The sequence below is a fragment of the Diorhabda carinulata genome, chromosome 4 (assembly GCF_026250575.1).
Source record: "Diorhabda carinulata isolate Delta chromosome 4, icDioCari1.1, whole genome shotgun sequence".
Lineage (NCBI taxonomy): Eukaryota > Metazoa > Arthropoda > Insecta > Coleoptera > Chrysomelidae > Diorhabda > Diorhabda carinulata.
The window spans coordinates 23,374,575-23,401,968 of record NC_079463.1 but is presented as its reverse complement, the minus strand read 5'-3'; the positions used below and the strand labels follow the sequence as shown (position 1 = coordinate 23,401,968).

The window sequence follows — 27,394 nt, the reverse complement described above, 5'->3', positions numbered from 1 at the left end:
ACGCGTTCGTATGAAATATTCAGTGCTTCAGATATCCGTATTAGCCCAATTCGACAATCAGATGAAATCATGTCATGAACTGCATTGATATTTTCAGGGACTGACATAGAAACTGGCTTTCCTGATCGGTCATCATCTTCAATGGAAAATTCACCTCTTTTGAAGCTTGCAGTCCAATATTCCACTTTCGCATACGAAGGACATTGATCACCAAGGGTATTAAGCATATCTTCTTAAATCTGCTTACCTCTTTTAAATACAGGTACTTGATGATGGCTCGATACTCCAATTTTTCGATTTTCACAATTTCGGTGAACATTTTTTTTCTTTTAATTTATTGCGTAACTCTGGTTCACTTTTTTGACGTTAAACTTAACACTGACACTTCTAATAAGTTATTGTTCGTTGCTATGGTAACGCAATATTTTGTTTGTGCATCGAACTGGTCTATGCTAACTAGATATCAATACATCCTCGTATGTACTATTCCGTTATTATCTTATCGTTGAGTTTATATATTGGAAAAAGTGTGTCTGAGATTTTTAAATCCTACAAGTTTTTAGAAACTGTATTTAATATTCAAAATAATTTTCCATATAAATTCATATCAGAACATCAATTCCATCATGATGTGAGATGAAATAACTGACGACCTCTTCGAATACTTTACGAGTTTGAGTAATGATTTATTTTTGCAAGAAACGAAGAGGAAAAATAAATGAAAATGTGCGAACGAAGTAGTCAAGGAAATAAAAAGCGAGAAATGGTCTTCATGAACATTTTAAAACTTCCTATCACTGCAGATGAGAAATTAATGTAATCAGAAGCCTAGTCTGTTGTACTGTACATCTGTGCGCCCCGATTTTTCCTTATGCATTAATTACATGCAAATTCTTCTCTAGAATGTACAATCCGCCATTTTCTAACTCAATTCCCGTCTTGCCGAACGAAGTCTTATTTCTTTGTCTCATATATACGTATAGACTCTCCTCTCAACTCACGCATTTTAAACATCGGCCCCTTTCTTTCAAATTCTTAATTAGTAATCAGTTGTCTCGCTCTGCTCGATTTTCAGATCTTTCTGCTATCTCTCTTTCTCCCGTATGGTAATGTGACGTCAGCCCGAGACGAAATTAAAGTTCCCCTTGCGAAAACGAAATTTTCTACACTCGTGCAAAGTAAAGTCTTTCATTACACACATACAGAGGCAGTTTCTCTTACAATGTCGTTTCTTAAATATGCTACGTGTATCGGTCTACTTTCCGTATTCGGAGAAAGGTTTCTCGAGAATTTCAAATTTGAAGGAGTCTGCTAGGAATAAATTCGGGACCTAATTGCGACAGATTTTCTTTCCACCTTTGTCATTACGACTTTATTGTTGCGGCATTATTTTGAGCAGAACTTTGTTTAATTAAAAGATTCTACTACGGCTTTGTTCTTGTGAACACGATTTTTCTACTTATGAATAAAGTATGCTCCGGGTCAAAGACGATGGTTCCGTTCTTCGACCTTTATTATAAAGTACAAATTTGAAAATATATCAGCTACTCTATTATTACATTTTCTGTCTAGTCTCTAATTGTTCCAAGCAAGGTGAATATTTGAAAAGCTATTTCTTTTGCCGAGTCACATTTTGTCCATTTGGAAAATTAACCTAATTCAGTAAACGTGAAACGCATAGGCATTGTACTGTGACCGGAAATCGATAGTTTCATAATATTTCCGGAAATCAATTGAAAAATCATTCGATTATCCAAATTCCATAAACGTTTTCTTTATGAATTTAGAATGAAGTTTCAAATTGCACGTTCTGCTCATAAAAATACTAGATACTATAGTCTAGAATAATAATTAAAAAAACCTTATGTTTCAAGATTAACAAAAAATAGAATGTTCTCCAAAGTACAGGGTCAGTTGAAGTAATACCTTGTTAAATTATTAAAATTGATGCGATTTTAATTTAAAAAATATATCAGAAATTTACGAGTTGAATATAATAATATTCGTTTTACAAAAATTTCATAAAATTAAAAGAGAATATACCGGGTCTTTCTATATTCGACCGACAACGCTAGTTGCTGAGATATAGGATGTTCCAAAATTTTAAATAAAAAATTTTCCATAAATCAAGAAGTCCTTTAATTCTTTTTTCAAATTTGGTTACAGACATGATCCTTAATAAAGTAATATTTTGACATAAACAAACTTTGAAAAAATTTAGCCACTGTCAGGGTTAGTTGTCAATTTCATCCACCCATTTTTCACCCCACTGGAGCAAATTCTTTTTTTTAATTTTGTTTTAAATTGCCTGATTATTGTTAGTTAAGAAAATAATGATCTTTTATTAAGCTAAAATGAAGGATGTTGCAGAAATTTGCCTCTAAACAAAAGTTTGCAAGCACGTAAGTAATTTACAAATTAATAAATTATTCTTTTAATTTCGAATAATGATTAATCGTGAGTAGTTCAAAATAAATAAAAATTATTCATCATCTCAATTGTTCAAACTATTGATCGCTCACTTCAATATACGTATTACAGCGTTTTGTCATTAAAAAACGTGTCTTTGAGAATAAATCTGGATGGGATTGAATGATTTCTGCCGCAGCTTGAATTCTAGCTATTTGATCTTGTTCTGATTCGATGATTTCGTACACTAATTACTTTATATAGCTTCATATATAAAATCGATAGGATGTAAGTCAGGTGATCTTGTCCAACAATTGGGTCCACCCCGATCAATCCATTTTTTCCCTAAAACGTCTGTTTAAGTAATTTCTTGCCGCTGCAGCAAAATGAACAGATGCTCCATCGTGTTGAAGAGGAAATATCAGATAATATTTTTCAAAGGTTATCTTTAAATACTCGACAACTAACCGTCACTGGTTAAATTTTTCCAAAGTTTGTTTATGTCAAAATATTACTTTATTAAGGAGCATTCTTGATTTATGGCAAATTTTTGATTTTGATTTGAAATTTTGAAACCCTGTATCTCAGCAACTAGCCCCCATAAGGGTTCGTATTCCAGTATAGAAATGAATCACTTATTGAGATCTCTCTGGCGGTCGAATATAGAAACACCCTATATAGTAAACATACTTGAGAAAATATAAGTAATTTGTTTATATAACAGAAAGACGTTACGGAAAGGAGAAACAATCCACTTAATATCCATAAACATGAGAACAGCATTCGACTCAAACCAAGGAAACAACACCTAGATTTTCAACAAGCTAGAAATTCCAAAAAAAATTATAATTTTCACAAGAAGCTTATATAAAAGGGTAAATGGGAAAGTGGAGCTGGATAGACAAAGATAAGAAAGCTTCATGATGGAAAAAGGGATAAAATAAAGGGATAGTCCAAACCCACTATTGTTCAGGCTAATAATGCGAAAAAACGGACGAGACAAATATGGCAAAACATTACGGAAAGATGGATGCACTAATAACAATTTGAATAGAATTGATCGCAATGAAAATTAACATAGAATAATGCAAAACGAGGATAATAAACGAGAAAAACTGAAATAAAGTCAGACTGATAACAGAAGAATAATAAATAGAACATATCACAACTTCTGAATATCTTGGACGGGTAATAACTGAGTATGGCAAAATAAAAGAGGAGGTTGCAAACAGAATGGAAAAAGCAACAAATACGTACCACGCATTAAATAAAGCAGTGATCAATAAGAAGGAGAAGGAAAATCTACCTGAGCTTATACAATAACCGTGACATAAGAAGGTGAGACGTAGGTAGTTAATAACAAAATAGATGGTAAATTGAACGCTATCCAAAACCAGAAGAGAAAACTAAGATGGATAAAATAATAGATGAAATTATAAGAAACAACCGAATAAAAAATGAATAATAGAGTCTTGAATTGGTTTGAACATCTAACAAGGATGGAACAAGAGTGGCCAAACGCATATGGAAAGCGTAAGAGACAGCCTTAAAAATACCTGGAAAGAACTAATAGTAAATATAGGAAAACAAAGGCAACAGACAATCAAATGATAATACTGGTACAGCAGACGTCCTAGAGGAAAAATGAGTAGGAGGAAAACACGTAAGCACAGTTCAAAAGATTTTTAACAATAATTCATGACACTGATGTGATAAAGAAGAAGAGGAGAACAGTGAATTAAGAAAGACGCGAAAATGTCATCGGATGTAATATGGCAATATTGGAGAAAGAAAGAACCATCAATAAATTTGTATTGTGTCTTGACATTTTCACGTTGGAAACTTTTTCTTATGAGGGACACGATCAAAATAAATTTGAAAGCTACCAGCCTTTTTATGATAATTAGAAATTAAAAGTAACGGGGAAGAGTTTGAAACACCTTATATAGTAATTAACGTTAATTGAATCAATAAAATTATCCAAGAATACAATTTTTGTAATTAATATAAAGTACGGAAACCGAAAGTTTAAGCATTAATATATTTATTAATTGCGTATCCACAACATCATTCCTATATCCATCTATGATACATATAATATAAAAGATCTAATTTAGAGAAGGCTCGGTTGTTATAGCAATGTTCTACCGTTTGGTGGTCTAGGAGGAATGTAATCGTAACCTAGCCGCCCCAAAGCAACAAGTGTCAAAAACAAGGTAAATGTCACAAAGAAGAAAACAAACAGTTTATCAGTATCGATAAATAAAGTATACAATTGTAATAATTGGTAGTTAATACGAAATGAGCTCATTTCGAAAGGGGTAGAATAATTAATTTGTTGGAAGAAGGGCTCTGATGCTTCCATACCGATACTCGAGTGGATATAATGGAGTATGCATTAGTGAACAGTGAACGTGAGGTAAGATAAGCAAACATCGAAATGACCATACTACATAAATAATAGATCGATATTTCGACTAATCATTTCGCAAAAATCTATTCACTAGAATAGCTCTAACAATTCCAATACTAACACACTGAACCACATGGATGTGAATTGGTTTTTCATTCAATAGAGAAATCCGCTTTTCATATATGAAACAAGAAATTACTTCAATAGCCATGACTAACGAATAAAAGTTTTGGGAGGATGGAGCATCAATGCTGGTATAATGTACAATAGAAGAAGATTTTACAAGATTTGATGATACCCATCAGGATAAATCAATATGGAGAAAAAAATTCGCTATTTATCAATCTCTGATTTGATTTTTTAATTTTTTGGCAAAAATTTAATATTCTATTTATTTTTAATCTCACATGTTTAAGATCATAGACAAATAGTAAACATTATATTATAGTAGCAATACTTTTTAAAACCTTGTAGATTCGAATTGAAGTGAATAAGTGAAAAATGAATTCCTCTTAGACTTCTCTGGAACAAATATGAAAAAGAGATAATCACCAAATCCACAAAAGCTCTGATGGTGTGCAGAAACTTTACGGGGAGGAATTGAAGCTGTAACCCAAAGATTCTACGGTGGATGTACACGGCAATTGTGAGATCAATCAACACTTATAGGGCAGTGGTTTGGAATACTACAACTAGTCTGAATGCCACGAGGAACAACCTCTCAAAGATACAACGACTGGCTTGCTTATGTGCAACCGGGGCCATGAAATTTTGCTCAACAGCTTCACTAGAACTGATTCTATATCTCCTAACTCTATACATGGTACTGGAAAGCGTGGCAGAAAAACCATCACTTAGAATGTTCAGAGACGGAATCATTATAGAAAACCCGTATCTAGATAATGCGTAACCCTGGGACATGCTTCAGGAAGTCACATCGAAAAAGCTTAGCTTTGAGAAAAACTTCCTCAATAATAAACTGTGAAAGCAAGTGGGACCGAAACACTATACAAGAAATGTACAGAAATGCAATTAAATGGTATACGGATGGATCAAAAACAGTAGATGGAACTGGAATAGGAGTGTGTGGGCCTAGAACCAAACACTATGAAGGCAGCGCAACAAGGATTATTCAAGCAGAATTTATGCAATTGAGAAATGTATTCGGTTCAATCTGTTCGCAAACAGAAGCACATCATCCTGTCTGATAGTCAACTCTAGGATTCAAATTATAAAATCCAAACTAGTTTGGGATTAACTAACACACCGGAGCGAAAGGAAATGAAATAGCTAATAAGATCGCTAGATGGGGGCATACAAGCCCTTTATGGGACCCGAACCCTTTTGTGGTTTCAGCTACAGGGCAATGGAAAAAGCACGGGATAAAAAAATAGATAGGAGCAAAACTAATTATTGGGACAACCTACAAGAGCTGAGATACTCTTTCGGGAAACTATAACCAAAGTAGATCTGCAGAATGTATTAAATATGTAAGAACAATCTACAATTACTAACAGGAATTCTATCAAGGCACTGTCGCCTCAACTAACACCTGAAGACATCACGATTAGCTGATAATGCGACGTGCAGGTTTGGTTGTACAGTGGACGAAACCTCGAAGTGTGAAACACTAATGATCTCCAGAGGACTGCACCACATTATAGACTTTTTAAAAAGAGGGGGATCAGCTGTAAACAAGTATCGCAACAATAGATCCTTTGGGTCGCAGTGTATACGAGACGCCAAATCCATACATACATACAAGAGTAGTGACTACAGTACCACTAAAATTAATAAAACAACCAGGAAAAATATATGAAAAGAAAAGTAAAAGGCTGGGGGGAATATTGCAATATATATATATATATATATATATATATATATATATATATATATATAAATGTTTGTGTATAACATTTTTATGGATTCTCATTTTGTTCTGAAAATGAAATAGTCTATTCACAGTTGTTAATTACTATTTTAAAAAATGAATTCAGCTTAGAATTCAAAGTAAGTGACTTAGAAATATGAATATCTTTTATTTGCATAATTTTTGCTGTAGAAATCAAGGAGCAGCAGTCATCAGCAAATGATTAGAATTGAACTCCAATTGTAAGATTGAAATGCGTCTAGGAATATACATCAAGGGATCAATATCCTCCTGGGCATTTCATGCCGATGAGAAAGTTTCTGTAATTTTCTTAACCTTCTATCGTTCATATCTCGGAAATGCTGTGATTTGAGACAAATCAGCGTATCTTGAAGAGCAAGGAACGAGATTAATTTGATCAAATAGTCCTTAACTGGTATATGGCCGACCGTTAATCACCTTGAAAGTTATATTTTGAAGTGTCCTTATGTAAAAATTGAAGATTTCTTATTAATGTGCATTCATATTGCCGCTGGTAATGATTGTAGGGAATCTTGAGAAATAAAAGCAAAGATACCATATACTTTGTATATGCGCCACCTCCTCTTCTCCTGCTCGGTCTATTATAATGCTGCAGCGACGTTCACCCTCCACCAAACATGATTTCAAATTAGACGCTCTTAGTACCACACTACTAGCTCATTAGATTTTGATAAAACGATTTTGTTTGATGTAATTTGTAGAGATTAAGAGTTATTTGACTTCACAATTACCCCTAGAGAGTATATGCAATGAAATTAATATTTCTTCTGTTCTTTTCAACATCCTGTGTCTAACCAACATAAATTTTAGGGATTTATTAACAATTCAATTCAAAGGACATCTGATATATATTGACTCGGAGAGATATTTAGAGTAAAATTCGTGTTTTCAATTTCTTCCAAACACGACCTAAAGCATTTGGAATCCCCGTTATGTCGAAATTATTAAGAATGTATCTAACGACCTATGAATAACAACAATACATTTGTTCGTTAAAATGCAATTCCATAGAGCTGTGAGACCGACGTTATATATTTTCAAACTTACGTTATTAGTAGTGAAAGCATTAACTAGATGTTCACGATCAGCTGTTGTAAATTACTTTGAACTCGGTTGAGGAATTCAAAATAATTTAAATTCACAGGACCGCAAAAAGCTCGCCAAGTTTTCATTTCAAAATCCAAGTCATATTTTGTGACGTCCAAATGAAATTTTCAATATTTGTTCGAATATACAGGGCTCGGCATGTTTTATATATGGCAAGCTGAAAATATCTGCTTCGCTGATTAGTTTCATAAGCTATGAATACGGGTGTTACCGGACTTGATGCAAAAAATCCGGGGGTGAGTAGATGACGTGAAAATCATGCGACTTACCGTTTCTTAGTGATATGCGTTTTTCGATCGTTGAAAATGACAAGAAAACCACTCGCCATATAGACACATTCTGAAGAAAATTATCATAAATTGTAATTATTCATTGAAAATACTCTCAGGAGGTATTATTTTTCATAAAATGATACTTTAGGAAGTGTCCTACCAAAAAAAGGTCAACAACGAACTATACAAACACCTGCTTTAGAGCAAAATGCATGAGATGCAGTTGATGCTAATCCCAAAACTAGCGTATGCCAGATGTCACTACATCTTAACGTATCAAGGACAACTATTCATAGGATTCTCAAGGAGCAACTTTTTTACCCCTTTCACAGAAAGTTCATGCCAGGGAAGTAGAGGATTATCCGGCAAGACTGGCCTTTGCTCGTTGGTTTCTAGATAAACAAAGAGTTGATAATCATTTGATGAAAAGTACAGTTTACTGATGACGCTGGTTTCATACGAGACGGTTCTATTAATTCTCATAATTTATATTGATGAAAATCGAATGAAAATCCTCACAGTACAATTCAAACAAAGAATCAACATCGTATGTTAAGTTAAATTCGAAAATGTTTAGTTTCAATACCTTTTGCGAGATTTTTTCAATAAATAATTACAATTTATGATAATTTTCTCCAGAATGTTTCTTTATGGCGAAAGGTTTCCTATGGGATGTACAATGATCTAAAAATCTATATATCTCTCAAACCATGAATTTTATCGAATTAAACAAACGTTTTGTCCATTTTTGTTTTACTATGAAAGTTCAGATAGTAGTGTTGAATTATTTATTCCATCAAACAGATTATATATAATTTGGAAAATATACTTAAATACAAGTTCTGATTTCGCAACTTCGAAGGTCTATAACTCACCACTTTTTATAAGTTACACCATGTTTAACAAGAGAAAAATAATCAAAATAAAATCAATGAAAAAATTATACGGCGACAGTTGTTCTTAGGTGTCAAGGTTCATAGAGCCAATAACAACCAGCAAAGATAAAATGCGAAACGTCAGCGCTTCTCCAATTATTATGGATTTACTTGAGACCATGTTTCACAAGGGTCGCATTCTTGTACTTGTCCAACCATTAAACTGACAGTATATTAACCAATGACTTTGTTTTCTTGTTTTCAAGATTTCCTATCATTTAGACCTCAAGAAAGAAAAGAGATTTTTTCAATTGCTGAACCATATGTTTCAATAAGGTATGATACCTTGCCGGCTTAGGGAGTACTGAAATTTATAGCTATTAAGCTAAAAATTTCTAGAATTTAGCTGAAATCACATCTTCTATTTCCTTTTTTTAAATTTAGATAAATAACTTTTCGTCGGCTCATAAAATTTAGATATTAATTAGTTTTTATTGCTGTTATTATATATAACAGAATTTTTGTTTAAATAATGGTGACCATTCAATCATAATCAGTTAGATGAGAGCAATAAATTAGAGAACAACGCGAAAACTACTTAACCGATCATCATAAAACTTTGTAGACATATTCTTGGAGGTATTAGAAATAACATATACTTCTTATGGAAAAAAAATTTAAGTATTATAAATCAATTTTTTGTCAAAAATCTCAAAATCTAGCTTCCTCAACACCATCTAGCATTCCAGTAATGGAGTTCCGACTCTGAATACAGAATACCGTTGCACTTGTCAATATCGAATCCAATAGTTTCAGCTGCTGGGAATTTTTCTTTATTTATTGCTATTTTTTTATATCATTATATATGCAGTATATATCTATTTGAATTATCGAGGTTCGGTGTCCTTTATGTGGTTACATACTATTTTAGATCTTACTCTTTGCTTTTAATTCTTAATCTGTTCTTCTTTAAAAATGATCGGAAGCAAAAGCCCCGTCCAGAAAAAGCTGCAGGAAATAAAGAATCTTCGGATTACGCAGAGATGAGAAGACAAGAGCAAGCAGAGAGACAAGTGTTTTGAGAGCAGCTGGAATTCCTCTTCAGGTACGGGTTCGTTCAGAAAGACAAGCTACGCTGCAGGCAGCTAGAAAAGCGATAGAAAAGGACAGAAAAATCGCAGGCGAGAATTGGTTCAATGAATAAAAAATGTCACTATTGCGATGTTTTCAAATGGAAATATGAAACTAATGGAATGAGCTGTTCCAGTGGTAAAGTTTCGCATCCATTACTTCGTGAACCAGAAGAGCTTTTAAAAACTTAATTGTTAAGTATTACAAAGTCAAGTCAAAGCAATTTTCAATCAAACTAAGAAAGTATAACTCTTGCTTTCAATCATATTGACTCATCTCTATTGGAATGATTACTTTTCTTCATTTAATGGCTTCAAAGCGAGCGAAGCCGCGGGTAAAAGCTAGTATATAAAAATATACAAAATAATAATAAAATTATTTATTAGGAATGCGTATCAAAGAAACAATTTCTTTTTTAGATGACGCCATCTGAAAGTTGTTCATTCTATATTCATTTACATACCGAAAGTTGCTTTTTGAGTATTCCCTTTAGTGAAAGGGAAATGTGACTCTAGCCACTTCAATGTTGACAGTTGACAGTTTCGCTTCGATAATTTTGCATAAGCTTAAATTTTTAATTTTCTGAAATTATTTGTTTTATCCGAAGTTTTGTCTAAATTAATGAATGATGATGAAAAAGAAAACATCAGCGATGAAGAGTTACTCGAATCCACGCCACCACGTTCTTAATTCGTTGCCAGATAAATCGCGTGCAAGATACGAAAAGCAGTATGAAGTGGTGTCACCAGAAAAAGGCGAAAAACTCAACGGAAAATGTGGTTGTCGCTTATTTTTTAGGAAAATCTGAAATCTGGAAAAGTTCTACTTTATGGTCTACATTCTCGATGATTAAAAGTACTCTCGCAATAAAACAAGATGTTCACTCTATGAGACATATCTCATGTGGAAAGTATGTTTTAATTTGTCTAATAATAGCTGTTGCAGATGGATTACGACAGTATGAATCAAGAAAATTAAAATTGAATTATATTCAAGATAAAAATGATGTTTTAATTATAACAACGTATCTTTACTGTAACAAACAAAATTTGTCTTGGTATAAATCCAATCGAATTGTTTCGTGAATACTTAGCATTGAGACCTCCATACAGAAATCATTCAAATTTCTTTCTCAGCTATCATAAAGGCAAGTGTTCAACCCAAGTTGTGGGAATTCATACCTTAAGTAAGATACCATGTAATATTGCTAAATATCTACATTTACAAAATCCAGAAGATTATACAGGCCACTGTTTTAGCCGTATCTCAGTGTCCCTTTTAGCTGATACTGGCGCAGACCTTCTGATGTTAGAAAGGCATGGTGGGTAGGCTTCTTCCATCGTAACGAAACCTTATATAGAAGACTCGATAACAAATTGCTAACAGGATACTTTCTTCTACCACAAATACGAAACAATCAACAAATTCTATCGAAGACACAAACACATCTACAAATTTCATCGAAATCTCAAACACATCTAAAGAGATTCCATCAACATCTAGTAGAGATATACATATTCCATCTGCATCCAATCCAATAAATATTAATAATTGTCCTGGAGGTGCAATCAACATTACTTTTTGCAAATAATTAATAAATTAATATTGACATTGTAAATTTCATCAAGTACGTTATAATGTTCAATAAATAAAATGTTTATTTTCTTTCCCCAGTGTAATTGAAAAAGTTTTCCATCTTATGCGTCGTCCAAAAAATGTTTGTATGCCGCGGCTGTAATACTATTTTGTTGGACTCGTCTGCTGCGAGACGAAGAAAACAATTTTCAGACTCGTCCAACAAAGTAGCACTTTCAGTCCTGTCCTTGGCATACAAACAACTATTACTATTTAAGCAAAAGCAAAAAGGTAATTTACATTTATCACATTGAACATTTGTTTGTTCGTTGTGACACCATCTACATTTTCGTAAACGGGTAAAATATCAAATATGATACCTTCTCAAAATGCGTTTTCCAAAACAGAAAATTTGTTATCACTATTTTTTCTTCCCATAATTGCATTCAAAACAGTAATATGAAGCCAAGACAATCTCAAAAAAATACTACATTGTTTGAACGATAAGAAAAAACAACTTAACATTTTAGGATGTGACGCCATTTCACTGATGAGCTGTGAGCTATTGAAAGTTTTTATTGATAAACATTTTTATAAATTTCATTAGACATAAAAAAATGTGACTAATAAATTCACAATTAAATTCCCTTGCCCTGAGAAAAGGAACCAGGTGCAAAGGTTTACCGACGATTTTAAAAAAATATTGAACATATAGTATCATATATGATACCTTGCCCGTTTAAAGGTTAAACCAAAATCATTGAGACATTTAAAAGTGTGGAAGATTCAGTGTCATTATCTAATAATGCCAAAACAAACGTGATTTAATTATTTGAGTGGAAAGCATACTGCTGAAATAATTAAAACATAAAACCTACTCATCCATCGAGTAGCTAGGACCAGCTACTGGATGGATGAGTAGGTTGTAACACGCCTGGGCCATTTTGCGACATTCATTTATCCGCCACGTTTTTGAAAAGTTTCCAAGGTCGCGTCAACAACATGACAGCACGACAAAAAATGATTGAATTATTATAAAAGAAGCTTCAGCGCAGTGTCGATTTTCTCATAGAGGTTTTATTGGAAGCGATTAAATAAAACAATCTTCACTCAACCTAACCAATATAAATTTAATGTAATCAATTAATTCGAAGTCATATGACTGAAGACAACCAATCAGTACAACATTTTACTGACGACAGATCCTATGGGCTATTCTCAGTTTATGACGTTGCTGAAATTTTTAATATTTCAAAATGTCACTATTTGTTCATAATCCTGAAAAGAATATTGATGAAATTATGGAATCAAGCATATCAAAAAATACCGTTATAGTAAAACATTCGTATGGGAAACATTTATGAACTTGGCAGTAGAAGAAAGTATCAATTAGATGGAAAGAGGATGGCGGCGGAATTGGCGTTGATTTTAAAGAATTGGTTTGTGAACATGAGAAGAAAAGATAGTACAGATGGTGAAAAAATTATGGTCAAAACCATGTGCAACCTAACAAGTAAACTGTTAGAAGAAAGATATTATAAAGAAATCAAAACTATGATTGACTACAAAAGTGTTGTATTTCAACAAGCGCGAGTTGCCCGCGATTCTATTCGAGGAAAACTGCAATTAGGTTCCTTTAAAAAGGAATAAAGAACGACAGAAATAAAGGTAATGATAAATTTTTGGAATGAAAATACCCCTGAAGCCGCGGTAGAATTAGTTTGGCGAGGTGGGGAAACTGCTGCTTGTTTGAATCAAACAACTATGATTTCGTAACAACTCGAATTGCTTGTAACCCTGTATACAGCAACACTTGCCAAGGTGGTTTAATAACAGTATTAATAACAGTAAATTTTCAATAGAAAATAATGCCAGCTACGTTTGTACTGACAGATTATTAAAAAAATATCTTCCTATTTCTAAGAATAAATCGTCACTGGAAATCCGAGAATGATTACTGATATTATAATATGCCGATTGGAAGAAATACGATTCAAAATTGGACAAAATCTTCTGCCAAAGCGATTGGCTTGAATACCAAAGAAAAAAAATTCTAATCACTCCAATACATCGACCGTGAGTAGTCGTTTGGCCAAAAGTGGTGTACAAGAGAAGATCTTATGAAAATTACGGGTCACAACAATGTCAACTTAATAAAACCCTACCTGAATATTGACTAAGAAAATAATAATCAAATTATAACAGCTGGTAATACTTCTCCATTAGTTATAGAAACTAACATGTTTGGATCTTCACTAAACTTTTCTAATTGTTCTTTTGTTAATTGCACCTTCAAATCATTTGTTTTCGCTCTGTATTTTCTCTATAATAAGCAAAAAAGTTTCTATTGGAATAACTCTCAAATATTGATAAATGCTCAAAATGTTGATAATAGATTCCGAAAGCTTGTTGCTTATTGGCAACAGACCGACGCTGTATCAATATCCTTGGGTTATTACTATTGATGATAGTTAAAAACATATGCCCAAGATTCTTGATGTTGAAAAGAGGTAAGAGAGGAAGTCAGTGATCTGTTCTATACATTTTTGAAAACACAATTTCTACAGAAAAAAAAAACAAATTAAATCGAAAAGGCGTGAAATTTTCAACGTGAACATTCGATCAATGATTTGAGAGAAAACCATTTTGATCGGAATTACAAGACTGTCCGTAATCATTTGAAAAACGTTAAATAGTTTTCTGTTTTTAGACCCCTATCCCCGGTCCTGTAACATAAAAAGGGAGCGAGTGAGAGGAAAAATGCGGTCTAACAATAGTCAGATGAGTGGATCCGTTTATATGGTTTCATACAAATTAACCTGCCGACTAAATTTGTTTAAAACATGCAATTATCATGACCGGTGCTAGGGGAAGCCAGGCACCTTCGTGTTTTCCAACTCTTCTCTGATGTATACCTAGAAAGGTTTTTACTTGCACTCTTAAAAGCATTCGTATTAAGTTCTTGACATGTTAATGCTGCATTAATAAAAAGTAGCTTTCGGTATTTATAAGAGAACATATATAATTAATGTTGATTTGAACGGTACAGGAAAAGAACACGACAATATTTTAGGCCAAGCTAGAAGAAAATCTTCTGAATACCCATCTCTCCATACTTCTTGAGAAATTAGGCTGATCATATTATATTAAGAGTGTTATTGACAATCTTGTACTTGCAAATTAACTCGCTGTATGTTTATCTTTCTCTTGTATTACTAGTTTTAGTAAAGACTAAAAGAATTGTTGCCAGGAGATGGAGATGGAAAATGTTATTATCGTTAAATTCGCTTCATGCGCCATTTGCTGATACAATGAGTTACAGTCGATGGAGATCGCACCTTGATGAAGATTAATATCTTTGAATATCTGAAAGATCCGGGCAAACTGTGATTTCGAAAAAATGACGTCTCATACAATAATCATCAGACTTATTTTAACAAAATTTCACGATAAATTTCTTCTCGAGAATATCGTGTTGTTTGACATCACTCGATTGTTGGTTTTTGATGATAAACCAGAAACAATAGACGCCTCGTGTTATTCGCAACATACCACCAGCAATCTTGGAAATAGTGGTGTGAAATTGGATGCACACGGTGGTTCTAGCGCACATATTATGTAAGTAGGTGTATCGAGCACAAATTTGCAGGTATAAAGACGGTATCTTCAAACCCTTCATTTAGCTTGAAATGTTAAATAAATTTCTTACGATAGAAGTGATATCAAGTTTTAAAGGAAAACTTTTACTAATATTAGATGGACAACGTTACCGAATTGGATGTAAAAACAAAGAGTTTATTTATTGGAGGTGTGTTCAGAAAAGATGAAGCAAGTGTTAAAACAACTGCAGTCAAATACGATGTACTACAAGCAACCACCCATCAGTGTATTCCAGATGTAGCTGACCTAACCTAACCTATTCTAATCTAACCTAACCTAACCTTCACTTAGGCAGATCAAATTGTTTTGTGCGCTCGTCGAACGATCTTTCGAATTCGAAACAAGTATTGTGCGCTCGATGCACGTGCGGTCCCCATAACCCACAGTGAAATAGGACAATCTGAATGTGCCTCGTTTAGAATTGCCCGTATACTCGATCAAAATAATACGTTAATACCACACAATGATCTTAGGATTAGGAAAATCAGAAATATATCTGGTTTTTACAATTTAAAGTTTTATAAATTTCAACATACATACTTTTTGTCGTTCTACTAGTTAGTATATTGGAATCTTGAACTCTATTGCAATTAGTTTCTTCTTCTTCTTCCGTGTATCAGGCGTAATCGCTTGTTTTATCTTCGACATCCTCGCCTCCTATCCTGCTCCAAGGTTGTCGCTCCACCTTTTTCTGGGTCACCCGGTACTCCTTCGGCCCAATGAGGATTTATCGCGCGCTATCTTGACTAGTCTGTTGTTATCCATACGACTTATGCACTCACTCCATTCTTTCTTTCTTGATAGAACCCATTCGTTGACGTCATCTATTTTGCACAAACTTCTGATGTTCTCACTTATTTCCCTGTCCAGTAATGGTTTTTCCGGCTATCCTGCGTAGCACTTTCATCTCTGGTGCTTCCATCAATCTTTTGGTTTTCGCCGTTTCTGGCCGTGTCTCTGCGGGGTAGGTCATTATGGGTTTTACCATGGCCTTGTATATTCTCGATTTAACTTCTATTCCGATATGTTTATTTCGCCATATGGTTTTGTTCAAACATACTGCTATTCTTGAGGCTTCAGTTGATTGTTCTCTTACTTCGTTCTCTACGTCTCTCCAAATCCTGAAATATCGATTACTAGGCATTTGAATTCCATTACTTGGTGAATTATCTGGTCGTCAACGACTAGCTTACATCTTATCGGAGTTTTGTGGTTATACACTTTGTTTTGGACCCAGATATTATCATATTGAAAGATTTAGCTGTTCAGTTAAACATCTTTGAAGATCCTCCTCATTTTTTGAGACTAGAACACCATCATTAGCGTAACATAATTTTGTAATATTTCGGTCCCCCATCTGGTAGCCCCTTAGCTTTCTTACTAACTTGATTATTTCGTCCTTAATGATATTGAAAAGTAAGGGGCTTAAAGAGTCTCCCTGGCGAATCCCTTTGTGTACTGTTATTTGCTACGTTAGCACTCCGTTCACTTTGGTTTGGATTCTTTTGTCTATGTTCATATTTTCAATGGATTTGTTTATCGTAGAGAATATGTACTACGTCTTTTAGTTGTATTCGATCGAAGAATTTTTGTATATCTATACAGCTTATAAATGCTGATCTGTTGTACTCAATCGATTTTTCTGTGATCTGCCTGATGACGACGATCGCATCTGTGCACGACCTTCCCGATCTAAATCTGCTCATCTGTTAACGTGATAAGATTGTTTATTTTGTTTGACTTTGTTGCAATTAGCATTGAATCATATTATAATAACCAGACCTACGTTGGAAATCTTTGTCTCGTTCTCATTTTTTGAGCAATGGTGACTTTAGTACAACTCGTCGGCGATCACAATTTCACATTTTGGGAGCTTGTCTATATTGGAGTTTTTGTTTAATATTTTCCCAAGATATCTACAGAAATTTGTCGTTAAGACATATCTTATAACTAGTCAATCATGTTCGTGACTATACTTACAAAGTGATCAGTAATATCGGTTAATTTTCCTCAGTTTTTTTGTTTTGGGCAAAGAATCTCACATTATCAAAAATACTTTAACAATCGTAATATGTTCATATGTCGAGAAAAAGATATGTGAAGGTAAATATAACATAAACATTTTTGTTCCAGGTAAGCTTTAGTGAACTTCCACCATGTAATATCTTGAAGTTTTTTCCGTCCCGTAAACGTTACCGAAGCGTGCAGAAACAAAATACCTCGGTTGTTAGAATAATTTGATTTAACCGATATTTTGTCGTTATCTAAGAAAGCTTTGGCTGGAATCGAGGAAAATTGGTGAGCGATAATTTATTATATTCTGCAGTTTTTATGGAACAACGTCTACGATTCCTCAGTGAACTTCGGTTTAAGATTGACTTTTAGATATATTTTACTTTTTATTACCTGTATCACACAAATAAACATACTATACGTTATACATTTTTTGCTCCGTTTTACGATTTTTGTTTCAAAATAATTAAATTGAGTGTGTTAATAAATAATATAGACATACCAGTTATATCTAAAATGCTTTGTTCCTACCTAGTTATTTTCTAAAGGCGACCTCTTACAATTATCACACACCCATTATCTGTTGGTATTTCATGTGCCTTGGGGTGAAACTTGTTTCATCATCAGATATGTTAAATAATAATTTGTTTAAAGAAAATAACAATAATTTTTTTCATATTCAAAACGTATAATGTCAAATTATAATATAAATACATACTCAGATTTATGATGTTACAAGAATGGTTATCATTATTTAAAAACGTAACTCCACTGTTTTTGTGATTTTATACAAGGCCTACTCAACATAATCATGTAATTTTTGCGATCGTATCGTAAAAAAAGGAAAATTGATATTCAAAAAGTAAGAAACATGCAGTTGTTGTAGAGGGTTAACTATGGTGACTGAAAAAAAAATACAATACAATACAATATGAGATAGCTCAGAACTATATACAATGATGGTCCTAGAAGTACCTTGCCTGACCTAGAGATGGCGATAGTTGCTTGGAAAATACCACTGTATTAGAAAGTACATAATCTTTACAGCATATATTTCAAGTTTGAAGACACCACGTTGTTTAATATTTGTTTGGCAATCATTAATAGTGAATTTGTGAACATGGAAAAAATTGGTTATCGTTTTGTGATACAATACTTTACTGAACTAGATACTATCCTGGATGAGATTGATCCTTTGTTATCAACAGTAGAATATTGACCTGCAAAGTTTAAACAACGGTCTACCAATTGGGGTGAAGACTCCATAAATCTTGAAGAAAATCCACAAAGTGGTATTGGATGATCGTTGACTGAAAGCGCGCCAATTAGCAGACACAGAAGGCATCTTCCTCTTCTTCTCATGCCGCTTTCTCATTTAAATTTAGCGACAACGTTTTTAATTGTTTTTAAATACGTCTCTGTCCCTCGCAACATGAAACAAGGAGCGAGAATTTTTTCTTATTGTTGATAACTTTCTATCCCTCTACTCTGCCCTGCATTATGTTCTGTAGTAGTAGGTATTTGTCGTTGCGGAATATGTGTCCTCTGTAAGATGCTTTTCTTATCTCAATAATTGTCGATAGCTTCCTTTTGTGACCAATGCGTCTTAGTACTTCGTCGTTGGTGATTCTGCCAGTCCAGGGTATCTTCAAGATACGTTTATAGAGCCACATCTCAAAGTTTTTTGATCATTTGAGCTTTCAAGGTCCAAGTTTCCAATTTCTGCAGCAGTACTGACCACACTTAACATTCCATGAATCCTATTCCGACATGGAGGCTTTGATTTCTGTTTGCAAACATTGCAAACATATACAGAAGGCATATTAACTAAACATTTGGACATCAAAAAGCTGTGCGCAAGACGGGTGCCGCGATTGCTCAAAAGTGTTTGGCAATGTTTCGCAGAGATAAAGTCAAATTTTCACACCATTTTATAACCAAGGATGAAACCATGATCCATCCCGTCACATTCGAAACAAAAGAATAATCAAAATAATAGACAGAAAAGAGTGAACCGGCTCCGAAGAAGGCAAAGACCGTTCTATCTGCGGCGTCGGTTTCTTGGGATGCTCGTGGACGCTTGTGATGCAATTTTCATTGATTATATTAAAAAAGTAAAAAGTATCGTTGAAAAGTAGTATGCAAACTTATTGCAACGTTTCAACGAAGAAATAGAGCAAGAAGTTTGTTTGTTTCATCAGGACAATGCACTAGCTCACACACCCGTTATTGCAATAGCCAAAATTAATGAATTGAAGTTTGAATTGCTACTTCATGAACCCTAAGATCCTGATGAATCCGTGATATTCAATGTTAGCTGACTGAGATAAATGATGTTATTAAATGACGTTAATTCTGGATATCCTAGTGGCCCTTGAATTGCACCAATCCGAGCAATCTAGAGTAATGCAAATAATTCATATTATCTATTATATCTATAGCATGAAGCTAAATTTCTGTTGTTGATTGTACCTGCCCATACATTTATTTTAGACGACGCTAAGTATGAGCAAGGAAAGCGATTTGTCTCATCATATTTTCAAAAAATTAAAGTGATAAAGTGAATTTTCAAAAGCTCTTAGACCAAGTATGCCTCAGATATGGCTAAGAAAACTTATGGTTCGTCTACACACAGCATTTTGGGTAAACAACACTGTTGAAAAAGGTGGATCTTGTTGCAGAAGTGATGGCAATGTCCAATTTTTTATTTTCGCCGAAAAAATGTTGCCGACTTTATGGCAAGTCCTCCACTGTGTATTGCTTCTCAAATTTCTGTAAGTAATTATCTGGATAGTTCACATTTCACTTTGACTCCGCATTCCATTCCCATCCCCAACATTATTTTCGTTTAATACATTTAAAAAGAACACTTTCTATAAACAAATAAATAAAATATAGGCTTCAAGTCAATTATACACAGAATAGTTAAGAACAGTTCATCGATGCAAAAAATTTGTTACTAGGCTACTTTATTACATTTGAACATGGTGAGTCAATAAAATTTGGTGTTTAGACTCGCCTTAGACATAGCCGAGCCATATTAGGTTCCACTATCACCTAGAAATACTTTTTTGTTTTTATATGATCTCTTTTTCATTTTCCATTAACGACATAGGTATAGTTGACTTCATTTTTGGATGGGATCACCGCTAAAATTTTATTATCTTGATAACAAATGCGTCCAACACGAGTTTCGCTCAATATTATTTTATAAGCAAGTGAGCTAAGGTCGATTAATTAAATAGTTTTTAATAAAATGTTTATATAATATATACAACAGTGGAAAATAGTCAAAACTTACCGCGAAAGAAGTGAAATTCCTCATTTTGCTATGCTGATTTATCTTTTGGGTCGTTTCCAATCGTTTGTTACCGGTCGAAGTCGCGAATATTTTTTTCGGGCGATATTAACAGTGTTCGCGAAACAAATGTACGCTTATTACATTTAATTTTCTCTAAATGCTTCTAACTCAAAGTCTTATCACTTCAAAGCGCTTTGTTAATTACAATTATATGCAACGAAAAACTATAAAATTAACAATTTGACGTGATTAAGATCCGAACCGTGTTGTACATACATAATTACCGCAATAATTTAATGTACAAACCTATTTTTACCTTTCTGTTAATTATACATTGTATTCAATTTTTTACTAGTTCACTTGTCTTATCTAGAGTATTTTATTTAGTATGATGTAAAAAAGGCATACAAAAACTACAATACATTATATAAATGCTTTTCGCATCCCATTCGATTTTCTTGAAAATTAAATTTCAAAGCAAACACAATATTTATAACTAAGAAAATTTAGTGAAATTCTGAAACTTCTGAGGTTGTTTTTGATAACCATAACAGTCAGTCTCGTTTGAGTTAGAATCATCAGTTGGTAATTTGTTGTAATAAGTCAGAAATAGGCCCATTTCTCTTCTCAAGAACAAATTCAATATTTCCATATAATTTTTCTAAATGTTTGGGTGGTCTCCGATCATAACTTCCTTATAATTTCTAAAATCTCTTCAGTCAGTGTTAAAAGAATGTGACCTGATTATTGCCAATTTTCGTTAATAAGTTCTACCTAATAATATTTTTCTCAATAAATCGGCTTTTTGAGAAACAGAGAGAGAAATGCTTCAATGTCAAAAAATTGTTACAATTTGTATACAAAAGTTTGTAAAAACTAAAAAACATACATAAAAATAACTAAATGAAGATATAAATATAATAAAATTTTAATATACACAAGGAAACCATAATGAGTAACAAAAGTGATAGGTAATAATTAGTATTAGTCGTATATAAGTCCATAGTGAAAATTAAATCAGTATGTAGCTTGCCCAAAATTGAATATTATTATTAGAGTAAAAGTAAATATGCCCTCAAATTATGCGGGAAAAGATGTAATCAATTTGATTTCAATTGGCAAGTGATTGTGCATTTTTTTACATTGTAAAATATTGAGCCTTAATTAATTCTGAATGTGGAGCTGAAATTGGAGAAGCCTGCAGTGACCCCGGCTATTTACTCCCATTTCAAGGAATTATCCATAACAAGCCCTAAAAATTTCACAGATTTAACGACCTTAATGATGGTGTTATTAAACAAAGAAGGCTGCAACGTATTTTTATATAATAAAACTATTAGAAACGTTGAGACAGAGAAGATTAGAATCGTACCATGATTTGAGGGTGATTAGGTCACTAGATAAGGTCCTATAAAGTGCTATGAGATCAGGGTTGCTTCAGGAGTTACTAGTATCAAATATACATATTTTACCACTGTAGATAGGCGATGTCATTTATAAACAGAAGAAACAAAACAAGGCCTAGTACTGAACCTTGGGGCACTCCACATTCTATTGGTTTGCAAGAAGACATCGTTGTATCAACCCTTACAAGCTAATTTGTAAGTCCATCAGTACAATATGATTATATTTGATGTCATTAATTGTACTGCGAAGCTCTGCTAGAATTACTCGCAAAACGAAGAAACTGTGTAAGTTAGTCATAGTATCATGATAAATTTTTGTCTAGAGTAGAGATTATGCTCGATGAAGAAGCCTTATTTCTTAGATCATTTACAATGGACCATGTATCTTTGGAAACATTACGAGAATTGGCGAGCCTTCTATTTCAATAAATATTTTTGACAGCTTTTATTGTCTTCTGATAATTTGTCTTCTTTGCAATTGACTTTTAGTGGACAAGGGTTTATTTTGCTTATTGTTAATGGGAGAGGGAGAAAAATTGGATACCAAATTGGTTAATGTTCTCAATTGTTTGACAACGGTGTTTGAAGTTTTGAAAACTTTTTTCCGGCATAATTTGTGAGAAGCATTTTTAGTGTTGGATTTTACCTAAAATTTTGTTAATACTGCATCATGATCGGAAAGACCTGAATAAAAAACAGAGCAGTCGACGGTTTCTGAATCATACGATGACACGGCATATTACTAGAACTGGTCTTAGTTATTCTGGTTGGTGCTATTTTATGCATCACCATACCAAAAGAAAAGACATTCTTGACCAGCACACACACTGGAATTATCAATATTGGGATCGCCGCATAGAATTAGTTTGCTTTTTACAGGTGAGGACTACACTAGGGTCAGAAAGTATGCACGTCACTAATTTCTTAGTTCTATCTCATTGCCCTAGTCAGGTTGAACCCTATTTTTTCAGAGACGAGGCCTGAGAAAAAAATTCTGCTGTCCCAGCGGCGTACATAAATCAGATATTTGATAGATATTCACCGCCAGAAAATTGGCATGGTGTGGATGGAAATATTTAGCTATTGAAACTTGTCAATCGATCATCTACAAGAAGCAAGTCTTTACTGTTGATTATCCCGTAGTTTAACTAGATTCTCAGTTGTAAGGGATAAATCAAACAAAAAAGTAATTTCCAAGAATAGAAGGACCAACAAAGAAATAAATATAACAACTTCATTTGATTATTTGGAAAAAATTTATCAACAAGTATACGTGAATGAGTGCATTTTAATGAACTCTTAAGGCCCTGAAACCTACTCGTATATAAGTTGAGCACCCAATGAATTATTTTGTTCTTTTGAGTTTGTTGCATTTGATAATATTTTCACTTATAACATTTGAAGCACCAAAAATAGTAACAACCACATTAATCATTGATTGACGATTTCTAAATCAACATAAACAAAAAAGGATTTTCTAACATGGAATTAACGTTTTTAATACGGGGGCTGTACGATAAATAGTTATTCTCATCGTCCGTTGGTGCCAATATCGCTACAACAATAATTTATTATACATTCTCGTAAAAGGCATCTTTGTTTCTTTCCTACACCCTCCATATTACAGTATTTGGTTTGAGGAAATTAAGAGGAATTGAACAAATTCACTTTCACTCCATTAATTGTCAATTCTTCTCATCCATTCGAAGTAGAAAATGAATAGGATGATACCTATCTGTAAAAGAGAAAACTTTGCAGTCGGAATTTTACATTATATAAGTATGCGTACGTGTGTACCTGAACAAAATTCCTGGAAATTACTCTTGTTCCCGAATCGATTTCAACACCTAACCAAAACTTTTTGGAAGCGTAGGAGATGGGACAACTAAAATAGAAGGATGAATTGAGAGAGAGAAGCTTTATTATCATTAGAAAATTTTACAATTTTATCGACACAATTTTATATTAGATAATATAAAAATATAAAATAACAATTTGACAGTGAGTTTTATGTATGGAACGCCTCAATTATCTTGGAAACGGCTTGTAGGACTTTTATTATGGTATTATGGTGGTATTTACATTGTTGTCAGATCTTCTCTTTTTCCAGAAAAGTAATGAACTTCGTTATATTAAATTGATTTGACATTTGCGTTATCTCCACCGAAGTTAAAATAATAGATTTAGGTCGTTATGACTGCTACAATAATAAATTTGACGTTTCAATAAATTATTCAAAAAGTCACAATGGATCGTTTATATGAAAAAGAACGAAGGTGTAGAAGTCAACAAGAAACGTGTAATCTTCAATAATATATATCCTAAACGAAACCCATAACAAGATTTACTGTCAGAAAATTAGTAAGAAAGTTTAACGGAACTGGTTCAGTAGAAGATTTATCCAAATAAGGGCGCAGAAAAACTGCATTAGCTGAAAATCAATTTTTAGATATTTATGTCCTGTCAAAAGACGATCCAATTTGAGTACTAGAAAAATATCCAGAGACTTGATATTTCACAAATATCCTAGATCAAAATTCTACGCCATAATTAATTCCATCCATACAAAGTAACGTTGGCTCAAGAGTTGTCAGATGACGATTTTGAAAGACGTTTTGAAAGAGTTTGCAGACCTCATGATGGGAAAATCGAAACTAATTTTATTAATGTTTTCTTTTGCGATGAGGCCACTTTTTGTATTAATGGAAACGTAAATAGGCATAATTGTAGATACTGGTCACGTAACAATCCTCGTTGGATGCATGAATCCCACACCCAATATCCCGAAAAACTGAATGTATGGGCAGGAATAATAGGCGACTGTGGGGTCATTAAAAAAATTTCGTTTGTAAAACCAATTCTATATTCAGGAATTCAAAGATAGGATTCCCACAGAGATAAATTGGATTTACCTGTCAGGAACGTATTGTAGTAAATGTACAAAACTTTAAGCATCTGTTGTAAGCGTCTCTACTGTATGTTTTCTAAAATGCGTCAAGTTTCGTTAAACTTTTTACTAACTTACCGCCACTAGACCAAATTGATTCAAATTGAACGAGTTTATTCAATCGTAGTCATCTAAATGTAAAATATTTATTATAATTTTGGTGGAGTTGTAGCTATAACTCCGAAATTATGGCATTCAGGTATAAAAAATATCACATGAAAAATAATCATTATTTCTTAACGATTTCTATAAACACAAAATATATGAGGTGTTCCATTTGAAATAGCAAAGTTCATTATTTTTCCATAAAAATGTAGATACCACCATAATACCGGCCGTATCACAAGACCCCCGCGCACATACATAAAACTCTCTGTATATAATATCTCACTTTACACTAAATTGAATTGGTGATAAATGTTAAAGAATAGTATACAGATATACAGATTGAATCGTTTTCAGATTAAAGTTTGAATTAAGTGATATATCCATATAATATTCCTCTTTACCTACATGTGATTCAATGGGGGACTTTTTCTTATTTTGGGGAATTTGGTATATAGATTAATTTTCAATTAGGGTAATTAAAACTATATCACTACATATTCCCGAATATAGTTTTTCCAACAGGTTGCACATTGTATTGGCGGAAAATAACTATTATCTTTTATAAGTTTCAAACTCTTAATTTCGTCCTCATCGACAATGGTCAAAAATCGATTTTTTGTTAATTTTGGTATATTTCACCGTTAAATTAAAGACTGCTCTACATGCGTGATTTACAATTTCTTCATATTTCCAAGTTCTCGCCACCGATATCAACCAAACATACGAAAGAAAAGTGCGAACTTATTTATCAAAAACTATTCATATTCTCTAGGTTGGATATTTTTGGTTTATATCCTTCTGGCCTTTGTTTTAAATACTTACATAATTTCTGAAAATAATCAATTCATTTTGACCATTTTCTTTATCATCGAATATTCATCCTAAAGAGAGATCGAGGAAAATTTTTAAGATTGATCAGTAAAGTGCCCCAACAACACAATTTCTTTAATGTTTATTGCAACGTTTTCAGATTTTCACTCTAAGAATAAGTCGCATTATTTTTCGTATGAATCCTGGGATTTTCTTGGTAACTGGTTTTGCGATAAAGTTTCAACCTTTTTTGTATTGGGAATTCCAATATTTCCTTTCGACTTTGACACATCAGACATTTCTTACCGATTTTTCTAGCAACAAAAAAGTAGACATTAATAATGTCAAAATATATCTTATTATACTTACCTGGAAACACTTTGTTTTCATCTGTTGACGTGAATGTGGCATTTTCAGACCAGCGCACGGAAAATTTGTCCAGATCTCCGATTTTTTTCGAGCGCAAAATAAAAAAACATAATTGAAATTGGTAGTAAAAAAACAACTGTCCATCCTCCGTGTGTTTTCAGAGTAGGCAAATCAGCGCTGTTTTCCACCGACATGGTTACTGAAGAACGCTTTAGTCCATGTCTGGTATATTCTTTGGGATTTTCCTGTGGATTTTTTGCAACAAATTTTGGGACAGAGCTGACGGTATGACATCCAATACTCTGTGTATTTAAAGTACAATTTCTATATGTTTTGATTAGTACTAGAAATAAAGGTTCGTTTATAATAAACTGGTTTAAATTCCATTTTATGTACTTTCTTTGGCCCAATATTCCTAGGTAGCTCACTAAAAGGATTATAAGTGCTAAGATAGCTCATTAACTTGAAAGTTTGACGACTACTGGTCGAAATAATAAATCAAACGTATTAAATCATGTCCACGACATGAGTCAAAGATCCCAAATACTAAAATCAGATTTGCCGGTGTATATTGTTCATCTGAAGCTTCGTATAAATATGTGTTTTGATGTTAGTACCTTGGGCTTTTTTAGTAAATAGCCCTCAGTCTGACGCTCCAAAAATGCAAAAGTTTTTAGATATTTTGTGTCGCTAGTCGTTTTTTTTATAGATGAGCAACTCTTTAGCATTGAGAACCGACTCCATAATGTGAACAATTTCATGTTCTTGGCTTTATCGACAAAATAAACTAGAAGAATATCATCACTTATAATTTTTCGATATCTCCCCATTCCATAAAAAGTTGTTACCCGTGTTCATATCTCGACATGGATTTTGCTGGTTACAAATCAGCACTTGACTATGCCGCTAGATCTAATATGTTCTCACGAATATCTAGATTTTCTCTCGAGTACATTCTTTAAAACAATGCTAATAATATATATAAATGTTAATCATATTAGGTACTATTACTATGTATTATGATTACTTTGAGAAACGAATGATCTTAATTCACTTTCTTCCTTCTTTACGGTGTTTTCAGACAAG

At 33.2% G+C, this 27,394-nt stretch overlaps 2 protein-coding genes across 3 annotated transcripts in view; one reads left to right on the top strand and one right to left on the bottom strand.

The window, feature by feature from the left end:
• Nucleotides 1-20,955, bottom strand: part of LOC130892635 (protein argonaute-2-like) — a 310,219-nt gene extending 289,264 nt beyond the window's left edge. The window contains exon 1 of one of the 2 annotated variants that reach the window (XM_057798143.1): nt 20,669-20,955. In XM_057798143.1, the coding sequence (XP_057654126.1) occupies nt 20,669-20,692 (24 nt within the window). In that variant the 5' untranslated portion in view covers nt 20,693-20,955. The remainder of the gene's footprint in view (nt 1-20,668) is intronic. The other variant, XM_057798144.1, reaches the window with a different exon arrangement.
• LOC130892636 (protein jim lovell-like) overlaps nt 1-27,394 on the top strand; it is a 319,386-nt gene that overhangs the window by 99,114 nt on the left and 192,878 nt on the right. The gene's annotated exons all lie outside the window — the stretch shown is intronic.